This window comes from Mobula birostris, chromosome 2 (genome assembly GCF_030028105.1).
Source record: "Mobula birostris isolate sMobBir1 chromosome 2, sMobBir1.hap1, whole genome shotgun sequence".
NCBI classification, from domain to species: Eukaryota; Metazoa; Chordata; class Chondrichthyes; order Myliobatiformes; family Myliobatidae; genus Mobula; species Mobula birostris.
Genome location: NC_092371.1, coordinates 183,925,438 through 183,945,540, shown reverse-complemented (window position 1 = coordinate 183,945,540; position 20,103 = coordinate 183,925,438). Strand labels below are relative to the sequence as shown.

At 38.8% G+C, this 20,103-nt stretch overlaps 1 protein-coding gene across 1 annotated transcript in view; it reads left to right on the top strand.

The window, feature by feature from the left end:
• eipr1 (EARP complex and GARP complex interacting protein 1) overlaps positions 1-20,103 on the top strand; it is a 120,113-nt gene that overhangs the window by 16,509 nt on the left and 83,501 nt on the right. The window contains exon 3 of the mRNA XM_072251155.1: positions 12,762-12,894. Within this exon, the coding sequence (XP_072107256.1) occupies positions 12,762-12,894 (133 nt within the window). The remainder of the gene's footprint in view (positions 1-12,761; positions 12,895-20,103) is intronic.

Here is a 20,103-nt window from a genome sequence, read left to right as displayed (position 1 = left end):
CTTACTGAATTAGAAGTTAACAAACATCATGAAAATGATAATGCTGGTGCTTAGAACTGTATCTAATCTTTCTTCCCAAATTAGTTTGCTAATTCCTTGATCGTAAACTTTGCTTCACTACCACTGCCAAAGTTTATCTTCAAAAGTATATTTTTCATCAGAAAAATATCTAAGTGCGCATTCACCAGATGCATATCTCATTCCTTACAGCTACTAGAAGAATTAAGAATACACCATTCAGCTTGATCAGCTCGATCAGCTAGATCTGCGATTCATTTAGATAACGGCTGATTTTTCCCCTTTCTCATTTTCTGACTATTGATCTGTATCAACTTAAAGTTCAAAGTGAACATATTATGAGAAAAAATTTCAACCACCACCCTCTGTTTCATATCTTGGAGCCAATTATGAATCCACTTAACAAGCTCTCACTGGAATCCATGGTACCTAACCTTCTAGACCAGCTTACCTTGTGGGATCTTGGTGGATGCCTCACTGAAGTTCAAAGAGACAACATTTACCTTTTAGTTTACTACTTCAAAAATCTCTAAAAGTTTACTCAAGCAATACTTCTCATGTGCAAAGCCATTTATGACTCCTGATTAGACACTCTATCCAAATACTAGTAGATCCTGTCCCTCAGAATTCCCTCCAGCAACTTTCTCCACTACAGTTATCAGGTTGATTGGCCTGTGGTTCCGACTTGTAATTGCTAACCTTTTCAAAGGAAGAACAACATTAACCACCTTTCAGTTCTTGGAAACTTCACCAGTGGCTAACAATGAAGCAAATATCTCTATGAGGGCTTTCCACAGTTGTTTCTTTAGCTTACCAGAAAATTCAAGAATGCACTGGGGATTTATCAACCTTAATAATCTGTGACACTGCAAGTACCTCCTCCCTGGTAAAATGAATGTCCTCCAGAACATTTCCAACTTGATTTTCTAGTCTCTTGAACAACCATGTTTTTCTCAGAAAACATCAAGAACAATCCCACCTATGTCCTGCAGCTCCAAACATAAGACGAGCCAACTGATCTCTAAATTCAAAGATCAAAGATCTTGCGGCATATTTCCATAAATCCAGTAACCATAATAGAATGACTGAAAGACCGCATCAACAGGGCAGACAACCAGTGTGCAAAAGACAACAAACTGTGCAAATATAGAGAAAGAAAGAAAAATAAATAAGTAATAAATATTGAGAACGTGAGATGAAGAGTACCATAGGTTGTGGAAATAGTTCAGTGATGGGGCAAGTGAAGTGGAGTTTTTAAAGACAACTCCATGTATATGTGCTTGATAGTGGGGAGGGCTTTACCCATGGTGGATTGGGCTATTACTTTTTGTAGGATTTTCCATTCAAGTGCATTGTTGTTTCCATACCAGGCTGTGATGCAGCCGGTCAATATACTATCCACCACACATCTATAGAAGTTTGTCAAAGTTATAGATGTCATGCTGAATCTTCACTAACTCCTCAGGAGGTAGAGGCATTGCCATGCTTTGTTGTAATTCCACTTACGTGCTGGGCTCAGGGCGGTTCTCTGTAATGATAACACCAAGGAGTTTAAAGTCGCTGATACTCTTCACCTCTGATTCCCCAATGAGGGCTAGCTCATGTGCTTCTGCTTTCCTCCTGAAGTCAATAATCAGCTCCTTCTTGCTAACTTTGTTGTGGCATCACTGTGCCAGATTTTCAGTCTCCCTCCTATATGCTGATTCGTCGCCAGTTTTGATTTGGCAAATGACGGTGATATTATCAGCAAACATAAATATGGCATTGAAGCTGTATTTAGCTGCATAGTCATAAATGTAAAGTGAGTAGAGCAGGGGGCTAAGCACACAGCCTTATGGTGTACTGTGCTAATGGAGATTGTGGAAGAGATGTTGCCAATTTGAACTGACTGGGGTCTGCAAGTGATGAAATTGAGGATCCAGTTGCAAAGGAGGTATTAAGGCCGAAGTCTTGGAAGCTTATTAATTACTTTTGAGGGGATGATTGTATTGAATTCCAAGCTATAGTCAGTAAAGAGCATCCTGATGTATGCATCTTTGCTGTCCAGATGTTCCAGGATTGAGTGAAAAGCCAATGAAATGGCAACTGTTGTGCATCTGCTGTGCTGGTATGCAAGTTGGAGTGGATACAAGTCACTTCTCAGGCAGGAGTTAATATGTTTCATCACCAGCTTCTCGAAATACTTTATCATTGTGGATGTAGGTGTGACTGGATGTCATTGAGGCAGGTTACCACATTCTTCTCAGTCACCAGTATAATTGAAGCCTGCTTAACGTAGGCCTTAACCTTAGATTGTCAAAGTGAGAGGTTAAAGATTTCAAAGAACACGCCAGCCAGTTCTTTATTATTTGGCCAGGTGCCCTATATGGGTGGAATGCTTTCTGTGGGTTCACTGTCCTGAATGGTGCTTTCATGTCAACCTCAGGGACCGAAATAACAGGATTATTTTGGGCTGTGGGAGTTTGTGAGTTTTGTCAGTGAAAGTGAGCATAGAAGGCATTGAGCCCATCTGGAAGCAAAGCCCTGCAGTCGCCTATGTTGCTTGATTTTACCTTGAGCATTCAAGCCCTCCCATAACTGTTGAGCAAACTTCATTATTTCGAGTTCAGGCAGAGTTGCCACTTTGCCCGTGGGATAGCTTTCCGGAGGTCATACCTGGGCCTCTTGTAACTTCCTTGGTCGCCAGACTTGGATGCCTCTTTTCTGGTCCACAGCAGACTGCAGATCTCATGACTCATCCAAGGCTTCTAGTTGAGGAAAACTGAATGATTTTGTGGGGCCAAATTGATCTCCTATTGTTATTATGAAGTCCGTGACAACTGTGATGTATGCTTTCATATCCACAGAAGAATTCTTGAACACAGTCCAGTCCACTGACTTGAAACAATCCTACAGCTGCTCGTCAGCCTCACATGCCCCACTCTTTGTAGTCCTTGCCTGTGGAGTTTTCCTCTTTAGCCTCTGCCTGTATGCAGGTAGGAGAAGGTTAGCCAAGTGATCAGATTTCCCGAAATGTGGTCTAGGCATGGAACAGTAGGCATTCCTTATCTATAGCAGTGGTTCAAGGTTGGGGAAAAAAGACAATGACAAAGCTACCACATCCAAGTACCACAGAGAGTTTATCATGATACACACACATCCACCTTTTGCCTTTTCTAAATCAACTGTTCACTCCATCCTATGTACCAAGAAGCCTTTGGGTCTGATTGCCGTGTATGACATATTCTGAGTAAGCCATGTCTCAGTAAAATACCAAACACAACAATTCTCTTCAATCCAGCAATCTTGCCCTCAGGTCCTCAATTTTGTTCTCCAGTGATTGCATATTTGCTAACAAAATGCTGGGAAGAGGGGACCTCATCCCTCTATGTTTCAGCTTTGCTTAAGAGTCCACCATCCTTTTACTCGTAATAAAGCTGTAGAACCTCTTAGGATTTGCCAGATCCATCTCAGAGATGCAAAGGGATTTAAGAGGCCATCTCATATCCTAACTTGGCCCTCCTGATAAGAATGTTCTTAATCTTTCTATAATTAAACCCAGTGTAAGCTTCCTTCTTTTTATTGACCAGGGCCTCAATATCACTCATCAGCTAAGGTTCCCTAAACTTTCCAAGTTTACCTTCACCCTAACAAGGAACATGCTGCTTCTAGACACTTGTTATCACACTCTTAAAAACCTCCCACTTGCCATTCATTCTTTTCCTTTCAAACAGGCTCACCCATGTACTTCTGCTAGATCCTGCTAGATAATTCCATCAAAATTAGCCCTGCTGCAGTTTAGGACACTGACCCACTTGTGGTAGAAACCTGTGATACTGGTAATTTAAGGTAGACACATTTCTTTGCTTTGAATTGATGCAGCATCTTGTTGCCGACTGCATTCCCACAAAATTGGGATTGCACCCTTGCAGAAGTTTCCTTATTACTGCATTTTCTGTGTTTTTTTGTTCCAGGTTTCTAGCAAAGCCCAATGCAGTTCAGGGGAATCTAATCAAAATGGCAAGTTCTGCCCATAGAATGCCTTCGAAAACATGTTAGTCCATATCTGTAGGCATACTGACTGTTAAGACTCTCAAAGAACTTGGAATTATTTGAATGTCTCTGTCATATACAGAATTATGGAAATGTTGTATCATAGACTGAAGCCTTTCAGCTCATTGAATTTTTTTGTTGCCTCCAGGCCAGAGCAATTCTCATGCCCCTATAGTGTTCCCATTTTTACCTATTGTTGTCTTGAATGACCAACCTTTTATTTTAAGGCTCCGAGCTTTGTTTCTAGACACCCAAGCCAGGGGAATCATTAACCATACATCTTGCTATCAAATGCAGCTTTCAATGCAGTCCTTTGCTTTGAATTTTGAAACTTTGAACATTCTCTTCCAACTGCATCCTTGCTTAGGAAGGGAGAACAATATTTCAGCTGCAAGTCTCACAATGGCATGACTTTAGACAGGTCCTCAGATGATAATACAAATGATTGGTAATGTGCCTTCCTTTTCTTTCACATTTAATTCACTTTCTGATTAAATTTTGGGTTAATCTACACTTAGTGATGCAGCTCTATAAAACTCTAGTTAGGTCACACTTGGAGTATTGTGTCCAGTTCTGGTCACCTCACTATAGGAAGGATGTGGAAGTATTGGAAAGGGTACAGAGGAGATTTACCAGGATGCTGCCTGGTTTAGAAAGTATGCATTATGATCAGAGATTAAGGGAGCTAGGGCTTTACTCTTTGGAGAGAAGAAGGATGAGAGGAGACATGATAGAGGTGTACAAGATAATAAGAGGAATAGATAGAGTGGATAGCCAGTGCCTCTTCCCCAGGGCACCACTGCTCAATACAAGAGGACATGGCTTTAAGGTAAGGGGTGGGAAGTTCAAGGAGGATATTAGAGGAAGGTTTTTCACTCAGAGGGTGGTTGGTGCGTGGAATGCACTGCCAGAGTCAGTGGTGGAGGCAGATACACTAGCGAAGTTTAAGAGACTACTAGACAGGTATATGGAGGAATCTAAGGTGGGGGCTTATATGGGAGGCAGGGTTTGAGGGCCGGCACAACATTGTGGGCTGAAGGGCCTGTACTGTGCTGTACTATTCTATGTTCTATGTTAACAATCAGGCAAGCTGGCTAATTGGATCAAAAACTTGCTTGGTGAAAGGATGCAGAGAGTAGTGGTGGAAGGAAAATTTCCTGATCGGAAGTTTATGACTAGTGGTGTACCACAGGGATTGGTGCTGGGACTTTGACTGTGATATGCAGTGGCAAGAAAAAGTTCATGAACTCTGCAATTACCTGGTTTTCTGCACTAATTACTCATAAAATGTGATCTGTTCTTCCTCTTAAGTCACGATAATAGACAAACACAATCTGCCTAAACTAATAACATGCAAGCAATTGTACTTTTTCTCATCAATAGTGAGTACACCATTTAATCAATCACAGTCCAGTTTCAAACAAGTATGTGAACCTCTGGGGTAATGCCTTCTAAAAAAGGTATTTGGAGTCAAATGTTCTAAATAATGAGATGAGATTGGAGATGTGGATTGTAGAGGCATGATACCCTATAAAAAAGAAACACAAAGTCAGGTTACTGACAGAGCCTGCTCTTCTTAAGAAGAGTGAACAACATCAAACTGCCTTAGGGATCCTGGCTCCAGATTTCTTCCTTGGGGTTTACTCCCGAAGCCTTTCCCATGGGTGGGAATGGCTGCAAGGCAGTGGAGGTTTAAAATCAAAGTTTTCCTTCTCCTAAGCGGGCTGCTGTCCAAGGCTGATGAGCCCCTCCTGCCCTAAATACATACAGTATAACAGTAAAAGTATGAATCAGGTCATTACATATAGAAAATAGAGCTTGTTGTTGAATGGAGAGACCCAGGGAGGACAGTGTATATTTCCCTGAATGTGGCAACACAAGCAGATATGGTGGTGAAGAAGAACGATGGCAGGCTTGCCTTCATAGGTTAAAATACTTTATAAGGCATTGGTCAAACTGCAGTTGGAGTATTGTGAGCAGTTTCAGACCCCCATTGCTAAGAAAGGATTGGAGAGGGTCCAGAGGAGCTTCATGAGAATGACCCCGCAAGCGAAAGGGTTAATGTTTGAGGAGTGTTTGATGGCTTTGGGCCTGTACTCAGTGGACTTCAGAATATTGAGGGAGGATCTCTCACTGAAACCTGTCAAGTATTGAATGGCATAGATAGAGTGGATGTGGAGAGGACTTTTCCTATATTGGGGAGTCTAGGACCAGAAGGCACAGCCTCAGAACAAAGGGACATCCATTTAAGACAGAAATGAGGAGGAATTTCTATACCCAGAGTGTGGTGTATCTGTGGAACTCATTGCTACAAACAGCTGTAGAGACAAAGTGATTGGGTGTATTTAATGTGGAGGTTGATAGGTTCTTGGTTAGTAAGGGCATCAAACATTACGGGGAGAAGGCAGAAGAATGGGGTTAGAGGCATAATTAATCTGCCATGATTGAATGGCGGAGCAGACTCAATAGACCGAATGGCCTAATTTTGCTCGCATGTCTAAAGGTCTTTTGTAGAATATAAGATTTGGAATGTCATGTTGCAATCTTATAAGACATTGTCTAGGCTGCAATTTGAATACCATATGCTATTCTAGTTGCTACACTATAGGAAGGATGTGATTGAACTGAAGAAACTGCAGAAGAGATTCACCATGATGTTGCCTAATTGGAGGACTTTAATTATGAGGCAATATGACATAGACTTGTTGTCCCTGTAGTGAAGGAGGCTGAAGTGTGATCTGATATAATTACAGAAAAATATGAGAGACTTAGATAAGGTAGATAGTTGTTATTTTTCCCATGGTAGGGTATTATAACTTTACTATAAAAGGCCAAAGAGGAGAAGATGGCGACACGACGCAGCACGCAGGGGCCACTCCGGTGATGAATATCTGTTATCTGCCAAGTAGGGTGCTGTGCACAATTCTGATTTGATGGGGGCAAACGTGAGAGCTCAGAGGAACATCTGGTGAAACTTCTGAAATGCCTGCTTTGCTGCCGCTGCTACCGTGTGATCCGGAATCTCCGGAGGAGAAGGCCCCGATTTCTCGGCTTTGCTTGTTGCTCAGCGGTCGGGGCGGGGTTGAAGCCCTCGGCAGAGATGGTGCTCAGTGCTCAGTGTCGGAGGGCTGGTCGGAGGCTCGAAGTTTTTGGACGGACTCAGAGTCGGCTGTGGTTGGGTGCTTCCAGAGTGCTGCATCGGCAAGTTTGCAGCGCTGGAGGTTCATGGCAGGGAAAGTTTCTCCCTTCTACCGTCTGCGTGAGATGATGGGGCTATCGGGACTTTGAGACTTTTTTTTACTGTGCCCATGGTCTGCTCTTTATCAAATTATGGTATTGCTTTGCACTGTTGTAACTATATGTTATAATTATGTGGTTTTTGTCAGTTCTAGTCTTGGTCTGTCGTGTGTTTCTGTGATATCATACTGGAGGAACATTGTATCATTTCTTAACGCATGCATTTTTAAATGATAATAAACGAGGACTGAGTGTCCTCATAATCTGATCTGATCTAATCTAATCTAATTGTTAGGTAGAAGGTAGGGATTTTAAAGGGATTCTCAGGGATAAGTTTTTTAAACAGAAATGATTTATATTTGGAGCTTTCTTCTAGAGGAAGTGGTAGAATTGAGGAGAATAATTATGTTTTAGAAGTTTTTAGATATAAACTTAAATAAGCAAAGTATAGATGGATTCAGGGATACTATCAGAACAAGTTATTCAAGTGCAAAAAGATTTGTTTGTTTGTTTTATCGACTACACAAAAGCATTTGATAAAGTGAAGCACAATAAGTTATTTGAAATATTCTCTAGATCGAGATTCGAAAGACCTCCCCTAATCAGAAATCTGTACTGGGAACAAACTGCCGCTGTAAGAATAGATGGAGAAGTGAGTCAGTTTACGAAAATCAAGAGAGGAGTTAGACAAGGGTGTGTTTTCTCCCCTGATTTATTTAATGTGTACAGTGAAACGATATTACAAAAAATAAGAGACATCTTGGGAATCAAAGTTGGCAGTGAAAACATCAACAATTTCAGATATGCAGATGACACTGCGTTAATTGCAAGTACAGAGGAAAAACTACAAAACTTAATTGATATAATCATTATAGAAAGTGCAAAAATGGGTCTATCTATCAATTGCAAAAAGACAGAATGTATGGTGATATCCAAAAAGGAGAATCCTGTCTGCAGACTGCGAACAAATGGGGAAGACATAAAACAAGCACAGAACGTTTGCTACTTAGGAAGCTGGCCTGTTTCTGTGCTGTAATTGTTATATGGTTGACGTCAGATGGCAGGTGCAACTTGGATGTCAAAAGAAGAATAGGGGTGGCAAAAGACACCTTTACGAGAATGAAGAGTATACCGATCAACACTAAACTAGGCATGACAACCCGCCTCAGAGTACTGAAATGTTATGTTTATCCAGTTATGTTATATGGCTTGGAATGTTGGACAATATCTAGTAACATGATGAAACGAAGTGTAGCAGCAGAGATGTGGTTTTTGAGGAGGATGCAAAGAATATCATGGACAAAATGAATATCTAACGAGGTTGTCATGGACAGAGCAAACACAAAAAGAGAAATAATGTATGAGATCATGAAAAGGCAACATAACTTCATTGGACATGTGATTAGGAAAGAGGAGTTAGAATGCACGGTAATTATGGGAAAGATTGAAGGGAAAGAAGCAAGAGGAAGGCAAAGACAAATGATGATGGAGACAGCAGCCAGAGAACTGGAAATGAATACCAATGAATTGATCCACGTGACCTGAAACAGGAGTGTGTGGGCCATGGCAGTCAAAGCTCAAACTGGGCACGGCACCTGATGATGATGATGATAGATGGATGAGTAATAATGCAAGCAAATAGATTATGTAGTGGATGGGAGACATTGTCCAAGATGGCATGCAATTTGGATAGCATCCTCTTTTCAGACACCACCGTCAGAGAGTCCAGTTCCATCCCCACAACATTACTGGCCTTACGAATGAGTTTGTTGATTCTGTTGGTGTCTGCTACCCTCAGCCTGCTGCCCCAGCACACAACAGCAAACATGATAGCACTGGCCACCACAGACTTGTAGAACATCCTCAGCATCGTCTGGCAGATGTTAAAGGACCTCAGTCTCCTCAGGAAATAGAGATGGCTCTGACCCTTCTTGTAGACAGCCTCAGTGTTCTTTGACCCGTCCAGTTTGTTGTCAGTTCATATCCCCAGGTATTTGTAATCCTCCACCATGTCCACACTGACCCTCTGGATGGAAACAGGGGTCACGGGTACCTTAGCTCTCCTCAGGTCTACCACCAGCTCCTTAGTCTTTTTCACATTAAGCTGCAGATAATTCTGCTCACACCATGTGATAAAGTTTCCTACCGTAGCCCTGTACCCAGCCTCATCTCCCTTGCTGATGCATCCAACTATGGCAGAGTCATCCGAAAACTTCTGAAGATGACAAGACTCTGTGCAGTAGTTGAAGTCCTAGGTGTAAATGGTGAAGAGAAAGGGAGACAAGACAGTCCCCTGTGGAGCCCCAGTGCTGCTGATCACTCTGTCGGACACACAATGTTGCAAGCACACGTACTGTGGTCTGCCAGTCAGGTAATCAAGAATCCATGACACCAGGAAAGCATCCACCTGCATCGCTGTCAGCTTCTCCCCCAGCAGAGCAGGGCGGATGGTGTTGAATGCACTGGAGAAGTCAAAAAACATGACCCTCACAGTGCTCGCTGGCTTGTCCAGGTGGGCGTAGACACGGTTCAGCAGGTAGACGATGGCATCCTCAACTGCTAGTCGGGGCTGGTAGGCGAACTGGAGGGGATCTAAGTGTGGCCTGACCATAGGCCGGAGCAGCTCCAGAACAAGTCTCTCCAGGGTCTTCATGATGTGGGAGGTCAATGCCACCGGTCTGTAGTCATTGAGGCTGCTGGGGCGCGGCGTCTTCGGCACAGGGACGAGGCAGGACATCTTCCACAGTACAGGAACCCTCCGGAGCCTCAGGCTCAGGTTGAAGACATGGCGAAGTACTCCACATAGCTGAGGGGCACAGGCTTTGAGCACCCTGGTACTGACAGCATCCGGTCCTGCAGCCTTGCTTGGGTTGAGACGTTTCAGCTGTCTTCTCACCTGTTTCGTGTGGGGAAGGGGTATAATCATGAGAGCAAGGTTGGGGACTGTGATGATAACTTATGAAGGTAAGGGTAAAAACTACAGTAAATATCTAACTGAAGTATATCAATGCTCTCCACAGGTACTGTGGAGAGCATTGACAGGCTGCATCATTGTTTGGTATGGGGGTGGGGAAGCTACTGCACAGAACGAAAGAAGCTGCCAGAGGGTTGTAAATGCAAACATGAGGAAATCTTCAGATGCTGGAATTTCAAACAACACACATAAAAGTTGCTGGTGCACACAGCAGGCCAGGCAACATCTCTGGGAAGAGGTATAGTCGATGTTTTGGGCCGAGACCCTTCGTTTCGGGTCTCGGCCCAGAACGTCGACTGTACCTCTTCATAGGGATGCTGCCTGGCCTGCTGTTTTCACCAGCAACTTTTAAGAGGGTTGTAAATTTAGTCCGCTCCATCTTGGGTTAGCCTACAAAGTACCCAATGACCATGAAGCCTTGCGCGGACACCAGTGTGCATGCGTCTATGTGCCGATTTTTTTCTACAAATCATTTTTGGCGCTTCTGTTCGGTGGGGGGGGGTGTTAATCACAACCGGAATATAGGTGATAAGTGGCTAAAACACTCAATTTCGTTTCTAAAGGGGTTTATCTAACAAATTTAATATTAAACACACAGTGCATATTTTCCTCGCATGATTATAGTGATAAGTCAATTATCAGGGGAGGACAGGGGAGCTTGAAGTAAGTGTTGAATGAACTTCCAGTAGAAGTGGTAGAGGCAGATTCGATATTATCATTTAAAGAAAACTTGGATAGGTACATGGACAGGAAACGAATAGAAGGTTATGGGCTGAGTGCACGTCGGTGGGACTAGGTGAGAGTAAGCGTTCAGCACGGACTAGAAGGGCCGAGATGGCTTGTTTCCATGCTGTAATTATTATATGGTTATATAAGTCACTTATAAGTCAGTAGCATCATAACATTTTAAGTAACGTTTGGATATTAAACACACAGCACATATTTTCCCCATATGAACATATAAAATCATTGCAACACACCAATATTGCTGAATTAGTGGGAGCCCTGGGCTTGTTCCCTGCAACAAGACGGTCCTATCGAGGGGTGATGGGAGACAGCGATACTCGAAGGGGGTTCTTTATGTCCAGTCTATTCCACAATTTAGTTTCTGTTGCATTCATTGCAGAGATACGTTGGAAATGGAAGCCACATTTTCAGTGCTTTCGTGGCTATCTCAGGATATTTAGCCTTGACTTTGATCCAGAATGCCAGCAGAGATGTTATGTCAAACATACTTTTCAGCCTACCATCATTTGCAAGCTCAAGGAGTTGATCTCCTTCCCGCACTGATATGGATAACGCGTGGTTAATGACCTCGTGTGCGTTCAAGTTCAACAGTGGGCGTGACAGGGAATGAGGAAAGGTGCAGCTGACTCATATCGCCAAATCATATCGTTTTCTCGTGGCCCGGTAGCGCTTGCTTTGCGGCCCAGTGGTTGGGGACCGCTGCATTAAACTGCTGCTGCTAAGATAACAGATTTCAGGACATGTTCCGGATGATAGTAAACCTGATTCTGATTCTGAGTTTAACCAATGACACTCCGAATACGATGCAGTCGTGAGTTCAGAATCCCAAAGCCAGAGGGGATATCGGATATTACCATTGAAAGACAAATTGTGAAGTTATGAAATCAAAAGAATCAAATTCAAACAAATTCCAAAGTAGTAGCATGGTCTTAATTGCTAGATATAGGTGTTAATGATAATTAGAAATTTACCCGTTTGATGCATGAAATTTATCAATCTATTATTTATCTCCACTTTTGCTGTCAACTGGCATAAGCGGGGGCAGAAGGAGGATGTAAAGTGTTTATGGTGCCAAAGGTTTATAGATTGCACAATCAGCTTTTGCCTCAGTTACACTTTCTGGTCATCTGTCCCAGCTGGAAATAGTGACATCATCTGAGAACACAATTATGTATCCTGCCAAAGCAATCTGCCAAGGATTATATATAATGATAGATGATGTACTGTATCTACAGAGACAGTCCCTGCCCATGGAATTATATCTTACTAGTAAGTATTCTTCAGGAGGAGGGAAGAAAATACTGGATTGTACATAAGGGAAGAAAGTATTGGAAGGAAATAGGGAAAAAGAACCTGTTCCCTTGCTGTGCTATTGTATGTTCAATGAGCCATGGACAAGCATAGATTGCTTTTTGAAAAAAAAACGTACTTCACATTAGTGTTTCTAAAAAGCAAAACATATATATTGAATGAATGAATGTATTTAAGATGAAATTGTTTGATCAGATTGACAGTATCAGCCCTGTAATTGAATGTATGCTGGTTAAAATCACCCTTGAATGGATGACTGACTCTTACCTTCAATGTATAATCTCTTTTCTTTTAGACTGTTCTTGAACTACTCCTGCAATCCAAAGACACCATTGATCAAATTTCTTACCTCTATTCCTTCCTTAAATTAGTGCATTTTACAAAAAGCCTGACAGCCACTATTTCATCACTAATTTGTGGATGTGGATTACTTTGTTTTCAGATTCACGTCATAGACTTTGATGATGAAAATAACATTATTAACAAGAATGTCCTTCTGCACCAAGTAGGAGAAATATGGCACATGAGTACAAGCCCTGCAGATAAAGGTGTGCTGGCAACCTGTTACAATAAAAGTAAGTGTACTAACTTGATTTGACTATTGGTGGGGTGGATGGCATGAAATTGAGTAAACGGTAAAATTCATCCTGCTCATTTATATTATGTTCTAAATTGTTTAATTAAACCATTAAACGAAGGAACTTAAAACAATATTTTCCATTTCCTTTGTATTTTAAAAAATGTTTCTGCTTCACATTTGTATTTTTCTCTCAGGTTACTTTAATTTGCAATTACCTTTTAAAATATTGTATGTTAATTAAATAAATACAATTAATTTCTAATATCTAATTACCTGACTGATATTCAGACAAATGTTACTCCTAAAAAAATCCGTTATTTAATTAAAAACACTTAATGGTGTCAACAGCATAAACAATTTAGGCTTATTTTTAATTATGATAAAGATGTGACATAATGCATGCTTGTGTTCTTGTATGTAGGGTGATCAGCATTTAAACTGCACGAGTTGTGTAAGCTAAGCCAAGGCAAATCTCTTCATAAATTATAAAGAACAATGTAATCTCATTTCAGCATTAGTTGGTTACCAGAAATTCATTTCTGTCATATTGCACACATGTTTTATGTGCTACCTAACAGATGTGTAAAATGAATTATAAGACAAGGTCATCACTTCTGTGCACGTGGCACACCTATGCGTAAATGACAGCCGAGCCTGCGGTGGTTATATCAATGAGGGCACCTTAATTCCTCCTCTCTACTGATACAATTAAAATCTTTGACTACACTGACACAATTTTAAAAAGAATTATCTGCTACATTAGATTTTTAGACATGTTTTCCATTTCCAGCATTTATTTTGCTTTTATATAATCTTTTACTTTCCACCCCTTTTAATCATATTGTATACTTACACTTGTTGCCATCTTCTTAGTTCTCCAAGTTCCTAACCGTAATATATTTTGGAAATAAATGTTATTTTGGATATTATACTGAACTACTTACCAAGCTATTTGAACAATGTTTCCATACAAGCAGTTTACACATTTTAAAAACTAAAATACCTATCTTGCCATCAGAGACCAAAAGACAACTCTGGATGTTGGGTGAGGTGATGAAGGGTGGCCATCATAAGTATGTTTTAGTTGGATATCACTTCCATGACTCATAATATCACTTAACATTCCTTTTCTAGAATTTATTTTGAAGGGTTCCCCTTAGGTCGCAATGACAGCTCCATATACCCCTATTCAATTTATTAGAGGAAACATACAGCAAAGGAACAGGCACTTTGGCTCACAATACCAAATAAACTAAAGTTCTTATGCCTACACGTGATCCACATCCCTCTGGTCCCTACATATTCATGTGTCTGTCTAAGCATCTTAATTGCCAATATCATATCTGCTTATAACACTACACTGCAACCCATTCGAGGCACTTATCTCTCTCTGTGTTAAAAAAAAATTACCCATCATATAGACAAGATATTAAGAGGAATAAATAGAGTGGACAGACAGCGCCTCTTCCCTAGGGCACCACTGCTCAATACAAGAGGACATGCCTTTAAGGTAAGGGGTGGGAAGTTCAAGGGGGATATTAGAGGAAGGTTTTTTACTCAGAGAGTGGTTGGTGCATGGAATGCACTGCCTGAGTTGGTGGTGGAGGCAGATACACTAGTGAAATTTAAGAAACTACTAGACAGGTATATGGAGGAATTTAAGGTGGGGAGTTATATGGGAGGCAGGGTTTAAGGGTCGGCACAACATTGTGGGCCGAAAGGCCTGTACTGTGCTGTACTATTCTATGTTCTATGTTCTATATATCTTTAAAAACTTCGCCACTCATCTTAAGTACATGCCCTCTAGAATTTGGCTTTTAGGGAGCCTAAAACAGGTTTCAGATTTTTTAATTACAGGTAAAAGATTTAGAATTTAATTACAGGACAAAATTTTAGAATTTAGAAGAGGTATTGTTGATTTTCTCTGAAATTGAGATTGGCATATAGCATAAAATGAATTTTGTTATATAAAAACTTTTGAAATGTTTATTGATCTTGTATTTATAAAAAATATAGCATTATTGTTTTTAAGGATTTCAAGTAATATATTACCAGAAATTGAGATGGTGATATGTAATATCTTGATTTTTAAGATTTAAAACAATTCCTCCCTTTATCATTGTGACTGATAGATTCTTAGAGCTGTTACTTGGGGATTGTGGAAGATTGCTTCTTGGATATTTCAGTTGTTAAACCAGTTTCATAATTCAGATGAAGGATATTCAAGTAGAGCTGGTGAAGGAAACAGACCCTTTGGTCCAACTCATCCCTGCCAATCAAGTTGTCTATTTGAGCCAGTTCCAATTTTTCACATCTATAGGCTCTGAAGAGAAAACATCTCAGTTGCAAAGTTAATGAATAGTGAAAATGTCAGTCACTTTAATTTTCTTTCTTTCTTTTTCAATATTTTTATTGATTTCTATATAGAAAAATACAGAGTTCAAGAGAATACATATTATAAAACAAAAGACAAAATATAATAATACCAAATACAGTATAATGAATCACATTGATGAACTCGTTACTCTATATTCATATGGATTAGATTAATTCATATATTAGAATATAAACAATTTTATTAAAAAAAAAGTTCTACACCCACTACCAAAGTCAAAGCTGTTTGGGGCAAAAAAAAGAAAAAAACTTATCAGATAATAAAATATACTATTAACCAACTTCTGTACTTTAACAAGAAATCAAAGATTAAGAAAATAATTTAAAAATGGCCCCCACAAATTTTGAAAATCTTGATTAGATTCAGAAATTGAACAACAAATCTTTTCTAAATTTAGGCATGAACATAACATCCCGTAACCACTGAGCATGATTAGGCGGAACAGCATCCTTCCATTTAAACACAAGCGCCCTTCTAGCCATAAGAGAGATAAAAGCCAGAATGTGCAGATCAGATGTTTTCAAAATGATATCTTTCCTTCCAACAATACCAAATAGGACAGTCAAAGGATTAGGCTTAAAATTTACTTTAAATAGCACAGAAAAAGTTTGGAATACTTTCTTCCAATATTTTCCAAGACTTGGGCACGCCCAAAACATATGAATAAGTGAAGCTTCTCCATTGTTACACCTATCACAGTAGGGAGATATGTCCCTATAAAAACGCGATGATTTATCCTTGGTCATATAAACCTTATGAAGCACTGTAAATTGTAGGAGGGAATGACGAGCACATAGTGATGAAGTATTAATCAATTTAAAAATCTCATTCCAAGTTTCTTCAGATATTGAGGTCTGTAAATCTTGTTCCCAAAGATTTTTGATTTTGTCTAAAGAATCATTTCTCATTCTTAACAACATATCATAAATATTGGATATTGAACCATTATAGAATGTTTCATATTAAGAATTTCATCTCATATGTTCTTATCAGGTCTATTAGGAAATGTATCTAACTGAGATTGCAGAAAATCTCTAATTTGTAAGTACCGACAAAATGGGTCTTTGGTAAACTATATTTAGTTGACAATTGTTAAAACGAAGAAAGACTTCCTCCCACAAACAGATCCCAGAAGCATGTAATGCCCACTCTTTCCCATTGCCTAAAGACTACATCAGTCATAGAAGGCCGAAAAAAAATTTTAAAAAATGGGACTGGAGAGGGAGAACCTCAGTAAACCAAAGTGTTTTCTAAATTGTATCCAAATCCTTAAAGTATGTTTGACTACCACATTTTCAGTTATCTTACTTAAGGATAAAGGAAGTGAAGATCCCAATAGGGAGATAATAGAAAATTTATTAACCAAGTTAGCTTCTAAAGAAACCCACCCGGGACAGTCCTCGTGGTTAATATAGTATAACCAAAACATGAGATTCCGTATATTAGTTGCCCAGTAATAAAACCTAAAACTTGGTAAAGCTAAACCTCCATTCTTTTTAAATTTCTGGAGATGGACCTTATTCAGTCAAGGACGTTTATTTTTCTATATGTAGCAGGATAAAATAGAGTCCAGCGAGTCAAAAAAGGATTTAGGAATAAAAACGGGTAATTCCTGAATTTAGGTAAAACATTCATTTTAGTTCGACCAACCAATGATAACGAAAGGGGCGACCAATTTGATAATGTTCTTTTTATATAATTTAATAAAGTAAGAAAATTTTCTTCAAATAAATATTTATAATTCTTAGTAATTGTTACACCCAATAAGTGAATTGGTTTCTTCCAATTTTAAAAGGATGGTTAATATCAGTTAATGGCAAATTTTTCAAAGGAAAAAGTTCACCATTGCGTAGGTTCAGTTTATATACAGAAAATTGACTAAAACAAGATAGTAAAGAAAGCCCAGAAGGTAATGCAGTTTCAACATTAGAAATGTAAAGCAATAAATCATCTGCATAAAGTGAAACCTTGTGGATAGTACCCTTGCGTAAAATACCAGTGATATCGTTAGATTCTCGAAAAGCAATAGCTAAAGGTTCTAAAGCCGGGTCAAAGAGTAAAGGACTCAAAGGGCAACCTTGTCTGGTTCCACGTTGAAGTTTAAATGGTTTAGAATTTTGAGAATTAGTAAGAACCTGAGCAAAAGGGATATATACAGTAGTATATTCCATTGAATAAAGTGGATCCAAAATTAAATTTTTCTAAAATTTTAAATAAACAATGCCATTCAACCTGATCAAAAGCCTTCTCAGCATCTAAGGATATCACACACTCTGATATCTCCTTAGAAGGAGAATAAATAACATTTAATAATCGATGAATATTAAAATGAGAATATCGATTTTTATTAAAACCAGTCTGATCGTCAGAAATGATAGGTGGTAAGATATTTTCCATCCTACGGCCCAGAACTTTAGGTAAAATTTTAGCATCAATGTTAAGTAAAGAAATTGGTCTATATGAAGAACATTCAGTTGGATTCTTATTCTTTTTAAGGATAAGCGAAATAGAAGCTTCGTAAAAAAATTGCGGTAACCTACCTGACTTAAAAAAATCTGAAAAAACTGAACATAAATGGGGTATGAGCAAAGAAGAAAACGCCTTATAAAGTTCTCCAGAAAATCCGTCAAGACCTGGAGCTTTCCCTGAATGCAACAAACATACAGCCTCGGCTATTTCTTCATGAGAAATACATTGATCCAACTGTTTTCGGTCATCAACAGAAAGCGTAGGGATATTTATTTGGTCTAAAAAATTATCCATTACAGTATTATCTTTGAGAAGATCAGAGCTATAAAGTTTAGAATAATATTCTCTAAAAGTATTATTTATTTCTAAATGATCAGTTGTTCTAGTACCGTTAGCTTTATAAATTTCTTTAATCTGTCATTTAGCACTAGAGGTTTTAATTTGGTTAGCCAATAATTTACCTGTTTTACCTCTATGGATATAAAATTGACTTTTATCCTTTAAGAGTTCAGTTTCAATAGGGTAAGTTAATCAAAAATCATATTTAGCTTTAATTTCGACCTGCCTTTTATATACAACAGGATCTGAGCTCAAAGCATGTTCTTCATCTACTTGTTTCAGCTGATTGGCTAAATTAATTCTCTCTTTATTAGATTTTTTTCTTAACACTTGCAGTATAAGAAATGATTTGTCCTCTAATATATGCTTTAAGGACATCCCATATGACAAGGCTAGAAGTCTCCTCCACTGTATTCTCTTCAAAAAAAAGAGTGATTTGCCTCTCCAAGAACTTCAAGAAATCCTTGTCAGATAACAGAGTTAAACTAAAACGCCAGAATCTATTTGTCTGAGGAAAACCAGGAAGATTTATGGATAAAAGCGCAGAAGCATGGTCAGGGATAGCAATCTCTTTATGTTCACAAGATTGAACTAATGGAATCATTTGGTTATCAATAAAAAAAATAGTCAATTCTGGAATACGTATGATGAATATGAGAGAAAAACAAGTATTCTCTATCTGTTGGATTTAAGAAACGCCAATATCAACAATGCCACATTCCGTTAAAAATGAATGGATAAACAAAGCTGATTTATTAAGTGTCGCTGGTTTAGAAGAGGACCAATCTAAAACTGGGTCTAACCAGTAATTAGTCTCCTGCCATCACCAATGAATACACACTCAGATCAGGCAAAAACTAAAAAAATCACTCAAAGAATCCTGGATCATCTATATTTGGGGCATAAACATTGGCAAATACATACAATTTATTCTCTAATTTCCCTGACACTATAACAAATTACCCATTAGTATCAGAAACAACCTTGTGTTGAACAAAAGGAACTGTATTTTCTATAAAAATCGAGACACCTCTAGCTTTGGCCTGAAAACTTGAGTGAAAGTGTAATTCTTTCTATCAGCTAAAAAGGAGTCAATTATCAGAATTACATATGTGTGTTTCTTGTAAGAAAATAATTGGGACCTTAAATTTTTTAATATAGGCAAAGATTTTATTTTGTTTCAAAGGATGATTTAATCCTTTCACATTAAGATTAAGTAATTTAGTATTATAATCCATTTTATTATTATTTTAAAAAAGGAGTTAAAAGGATAACCCTTAAGCCGATTAATAAAACTAAACACTGACCTATGAGATAAGAAAACCAAACAACAGGTTTGGCTAAAAATCCCAAACAGCTTCCAAGAAAAAAAACCCAAACACCCTCCCCCCTCCCAAAGAGAGAAAGTCGACCAAAGAAAGTCAAAGCTTACAACTAATGACGACAACCCCCCAAAAATCCTGCTGGTTTAGCTCCAGATAAATTACAAGGTTAGAGTATTCCAACCTAGTCAAAACAACAGATAATAAAGAGACAGTTAATTCTGGTATCAAGAAAAAAAACTCTAGAAAAGTAAGTACAATATAAAATAATATGGACACACAGAATATTGGCTCATTAAAATTTTAATCTCAAAGTAAAACCTTAAGAGGTTCTGAAAGAAAATTGACTACAAGATTCACCAGAGGCAAAATACACAATTATTCATGTAAGTTTTTGTTAAACAGCTCTAACATGATGCTTTTAAATTTAACAAAGTAATAGCACATTATAGTCTTATTCACAAAATAAATCCTTAAAAAGTTCAAAAGGAAAGAGTTAAGTATAAAGTTTAGCAAAGGTAAACTAAACAGTTATTCATGTAGCAAATAATAAGCAGTCACTTTACTGACTCTAAATATTCCTGAGCCTGGAGACTGGAACGGAACCATTTTTGCGATCCCTCTTGCAGTGTAATTCTGAACTTCGCTGGGTACCGTAGAGAAGGTTTAAAATCTTTTT